Genomic DNA, 5,542 nt, shown 5'->3' with positions numbered 1-5,542 from the left:
TTGATCAGTGTAACGTATTGAGAGAAAATTAGCAAGAGGAATGATTTAGAAGTTTTATTTGTAAACATTAAATATTTCTTTCTCATTGAGTTTTTTTCGGAATCGGCACCGAACGCATTGCAATACTCAATAACACCATAGAAAAAGGCAGTGGATGTACAGCACAAACTGATATGATATGACATACTTTTATCTTAGATGGAAAATGATGTCATAACTGCTTAGATGTCTTTCAGACAGGAAAACAAAGACAACGTGCTAATTATGAATAATGATTCGAAATCATTTTTAAATTGCACCATGCTTAATGTAGCTTTTGGCAACAAAATAATAAATATAGAAACGTTTATATTAAACAACAACAATACATACAACACATACAAACGAGGAATGTCTGACAGTTTTACAAACACAATGGGTCCCTTTTTACCTATACAGATGATATACTTTTTTCACATGTGTCATACATAAAAGTTGTTCCATACTACGAATTTTTATAAAATCTAGCAGACTACATAGTGTCCGGAATATAATGTATAATATAGACATCACCTCAATAGCAAGTGCCTATAAAAATCCTACAACATGCGTTGCCTTTTCCAAATACTTCCTTTGAAATCCTGACAGACACATAGGCACACGTTATAAAAGAAAACAAACAAAAATGTTTTTACGAGCTTTATACACATCTTATAAAGTCGCGTTTTTGGACGCATCACATAAATCTATCGTATGTATATGTATATATAAATGGATTATATTACATTTAACTGTTTACATGGATGCCAATAATAAGGAATAGCAATTACAAGAAATTCTTCAACTTCATCATGGACTTTCCAGATCAGATACAGAAAATCATTAGTGAACAGTTTTCCCTGTAATAGGTTGTTCATTTTCTTACAGGAGAGATTATAGAAAATAGAAGAGCAGGTAGCCTATCGCTCTGATGGTGGTCTTTATTTTTCATCCTCTTCTGTATGGTCAATTATGGATCCTTGATCGCTATTAGCAGACTTGGCGTAGCTTGCGAATAGTTAAGAGTAGCCTAAAAGAGCGCGGATTGTTAAAAAAAAAAAAAAAAAACTGCGACAGGATTACTCAGAGTCCGTGGAAGTTCTTTGAGGTCGTGTGAAATTGTCTGTTTGGGTTTTTAAAAGGGCAGGGTGTCGAGAAAAAGTTTGTCGATTATTGCTGGCGGAGGAACCAAGTCTTCCAGTTTTAAGTAGAAGATGCGCTGCAGACCTTGTGTACAGAGCGTGCGAAGTTCCGGGAGTTTTCCCAAAAGTTTTGACAAGTAGTTTGGACGGTTTAAACCGCCACCGTTAAACGTAACCTGGTCTTTTAGACAATTTACTATCTTGTTTTGGAGGTCCTCCACCCTCTTCGGCTCCTTAAGACCGTGCCTCTCTGAAATTAAAGCATTGACGAAATTAATAAATGTTCTTGAGATCTGCTTCAGCTAAATGCGTTTTTTAAAAATCGTATCCATGTAGGCATCTAAGGGGGACTTTATTTCAGATAAAATAATAAAAGGCAAATAAATATAGGCATCATTCTCACCTGTAACCATGGTGAGGGCAGCAATGCAGGCGAACGCTGAAATATCTATGTTCATGCTCTGTAGGTTTGAGGAGAACTCCACAATCGAGTCAATCCATTCTCCAAATCCGCGCACGCACTGTAGCCTGTGCAAGACCACTCCGTTGCAGAAAATGAGTTTGCCTTCCGCCGGGTTGGACCTGCAATTAATAATAAAATGCCATTAATTACCGCGAGCAATTAAATGAGGATTTAAGAGGCTCATCGCAGCAGAGCTTAAAAGATGGCTGCTCATTATCACGTTCGACTCAATCTGGAGGCCTTACCTGTACGCCAAGCGCAGAACAAAAAGTTCTAGAAAGGCCGATTCGAAAAGGAGGTCTTGGTCCTGTTTGGGAAGATCAGCAAACGCAGGGACCTTTTCAGCCCATCCTCGGATGATCTCCATGGAGCCGGTCAGGAGATCATAGAACTGCTGGATATGCTGAGTGTCGTCTCCAGTCATTTGGTAGTCAGGGTTAGCCTGGAACTGGAATTTAATTTAGGCAGATCTTAATGAGGTCCTTTAAAATATATAACCCATGAAATTGCAAAGCCTATTTCGAGCAGGGGCGTACTTTTCCCAGTTATCCTCGCCTGTGTATTTTATGGAGCTCACTCTTTCAAAGCAGTTTACAGAATAAAATATGTTACCTTTCATATGTTAAAAGTCCATTATGCATCATTGCTTGACATTAAATTGAACGTAATATTAATGACGTCCAGACAAATACAGTTACGGTCTTTTCTCTCTTTAGACATTGTAAGTGTTAATATGCCATGAAGAGGATTCTTACCCTGGAGTAGTCAAGGCCAGACATGGAGGGATTAGAGTCAACGTGGGCCCTAACCAGAGCGCTGATCAGACTGACGGGCGGAGATGGAGGCGAAGGGTCTTGTGGACTTTTGGGCTTCGAAGGTAGACGGCCTCTTCGTCCCTTTAGATTGGCTGTCCGAACAACTGAAAGAAGTCAATTGTGGTTTTGATATGTAATCAGTAAGTTTCGGTGGTAAAATTGAAGTGTAGACCATCGTGCATCTTCAGCTAAATCTGATTAATTTATTGATAATGACATTTGCTGACAATGCAAAACAAATGTATTTACCTTCTTTCACCATCCCGACGAACATGCACTTCTGGAAGCGGCAGTACTGGCATCTGTTTCTCCGGCGTTTGTCAACAGGACAATTTTTGTTCGCTAAGCAGACGTATTTAGCGTTCTTCTGAACAGTGCGCTGTAAAATAAATAGGAAATATTTTACATTTTAAATTAATCAGATAGTATCTGTAGGCTATCATCTTGTGCACTTGGGGTTTTGGGCACAACATGCTGTGTGGGCTGACTCTCTAGTATGCAAGGAACCGCAGGTATTTTGTACCATTAAATTCCATGACAGCATATTTGACCATGTGTTTAATTAGCAGAGATAAATGGTTGAAGTGGAGGGGCTCTTTCACGGTAAGCTACCAAAGGTGTGTGAGAACAAACACCTCTCAATAAGGCCACAGTAATCCAAAAAAGGATGAGATAACAGCACCATTTAAAAATTAGTCAAATAATTACACCTTGATTAATATAATAACAGGGTTATTGTCGCTGCTGTGTCTGTCAACAGACCTGCTGAGCTGCAGCTGACAGTGGTGTGCAGCTTAGACCATCATAGGGAGCAACTTATATAGGTGATCATTTATCACGATTATCAGCTTTAACAAACAATTATCATCACCCATGACTAACAAACCAGCTTACCTTAAAGAACCCTTTACAGCCTTCGCAAGTTCGAACTCCATAATGCTGACAGGCGGCGTTATCCCCACAGACTGCACACAAACCCTCATTAGACGGGGATCCTCTGGATGGAGGGGAAGGGATCTGGCTGTCCATCAACTGGTGTCCATGGCCAAGCTGGAGAGAGTGGGGGAAGGTTAGCCCGCCTTGTTTCCTGATGGCACTGGGGACAGCGAAGCTTTGGCCGTCTAAGCCTCGGTGCGTTCCCGGGCCTTCGTGGCTCATGGAGACGTGGAGGGGACCGTCAAAGCGCATTTGACAACTCGAGACAGGCGTGCCAGGCGGGGACTGTTTGAATGAGAACAAGGACAGTCTAGACACGGGATTCTTACGCTGATCTATCATGTGCGAAGTCGCTGCCACATAGTTCTGATGGAAACTGTGGAGGGACCCCGGGTCCTCCCACATGTGGTTTGGCTGCACCTGGAAGTTTGGCGTGGTGGGAGCGTGCGGCGAGGAGGGTTTGAAGTACATCGACCCAGAGTGGGCCATCATTTCCTCGGACTGCGGGGCCAAATGGCTTTGCTGATGATGGTAACTGTGCATCTGTACGTCTTCCACCTTGATAGAGGGCTGTTCTCCAGCGTGGGGCATTTGATACAGGCAGGGAGGTTTAACGTCGTAACCGGTGTTGTAGTTGTCCATGAATGTGCTAAAACTAGGAAGCGAGGTGGTGGCTGTGATTTCAGTGTTGGTCAAGTCCATACTAAACTTTACAAACTCAGGCGTAAGGAAGTCGCAGCTGTACTCTCCACCGGTGTGGTAGCTGTAACTTTGGGAAGCAGGACTGGCTCCTTGAGGTGATGACCCATACTGAGCTTGGACGCAGGGCATGGCTGTGAACAAAAGTAGTAAACAAGTCGAAATGGGTATTGTTTAAAAAATAATTTGTGTTTGCTAATCATGGGTACAGTCAATTACAAAAATAAGAAATGTGCAAGCAGAAGTCTCTTTTTTAATAAACATTTTCTTGGCATGCATTAGTTCTGAACCGACTTCTGTCACTAGACTGTCTCACTTTTTATATTATAAATCCAACAACATGGGAGTGAAGAATGAGTTCTCATACCTTCAGTCGTGTGACTGTAATTTTGGAGATACTTGAAATGGATGATGCTGTCAGGAGCGGATTTGGATCAGGATTCAAGAAAGTAGTGTTTTGTCTGGATTCTCCCCCTATTAAAATAGATAACTTTGACTCTGACTGCGCAATACTGATGTAGGCTCATATGTTCCAAATGTGCAGAAACCACGCTCTCAACAGTTACACAATAAGACGGCCACTGACCGACAGAAAAAAAGAATGCACAGTATGATGTTGATACCAAGAATTTGCAACATAAAAAAACAAAATAGAGAATATAGCTCATTTACTCCCAGCAAGTGTTTCAAGACCGTACAAAAACAAATAAAGTTTTGCAGCTGAGCGCATTCATTGACGTCTCCATTGGAACACACACTCCGGTGAGGTTATATAGTTGAAAAAAGATTTTAACAATTTATATCAAAAACCTAACAAAGCTAGCATCATTATCTCAATAAAAAAACAAACTGTTTAAAAAACCGACCCAAAATCATCCGGTCGAGATTCCCCTTAAATTATCAATCACACGAGTGCACAGGAAAACAGATAGATTAAATAGCCCCGAAAAAGAAACGTCACAGGTCTTTAAATGTATATTGTTATTTTAAATCCGCGAGTTTACCATCACTTTTACCATGTTTCTTTCAAAGCGCCACAGCCAAAAAGCAACGGATCTTTCAAATAATGGAAACAATTAAATAAAAATCCTCTAAACATACCTTATGGCACCATCAGAGAAGCTGTAGTGTATCCATGTACGAATAGGGTGAATATTTTTCTTCTCTGTGTGAGTTGTAAAGCTCCAAAACACAATAAGCGATCAGACGGTTTCACGAAACTGACTTGCCGCTGGTATAGCGAGCAGCTGGGAATACGGGCATCGACTACTCAGTCTTTCCAATGTGCCTTTGTTTATGTGAGCTCCCCTAACCACGGCCCACGTGTCTACAGCGACAACGTCATCAGCGTCGTTAGGCAGCCACCAATCCCCTTAGAACTGGCTTCAAGACTGCTGGAATAGGGACCGCTCATATACACCTGTCCTATACTTGTTTTAGGTGATTGTGCTTTGCAACGCCAAGGAAAA

General features: G+C 41.4%; 1 protein-coding gene across 1 annotated transcript; it reads right to left on the bottom strand.

Moving 5' to 3' along the window:
• Positions 1–1,153: 1,153 nt before the first annotated feature.
• nr4a2a (nuclear receptor subfamily 4, group A, member 2a) lies at positions 1,154–4,205 on the bottom strand (the record flags this gene model as incomplete). Its single annotated transcript, XM_080838443.1, has 6 exons — positions 1,154–1,410; positions 1,564–1,742; positions 1,869–2,071; positions 2,379–2,542; positions 2,688–2,817; positions 3,333–4,205. The coding sequence occupies 6 exons, from the start codon at positions 4,203–4,205 to the stop codon at positions 1,154–1,156; spliced, it is 1,806 nt and encodes a 601-aa protein (XP_080694569.1).
• Between the last annotated feature and the right edge of the window lie 1,337 nt (positions 4,206–5,542).

The sequence above is a fragment of the Sprattus sprattus genome, assembly GCF_963457725.1.
Source record: "Sprattus sprattus genome assembly, chromosome: 5".
NCBI lineage: Eukaryota > Metazoa > Chordata > Actinopteri > Clupeiformes > Clupeidae > Sprattus > Sprattus sprattus.
This window is presented reverse-complemented; position numbering and strand designations above follow the sequence as displayed.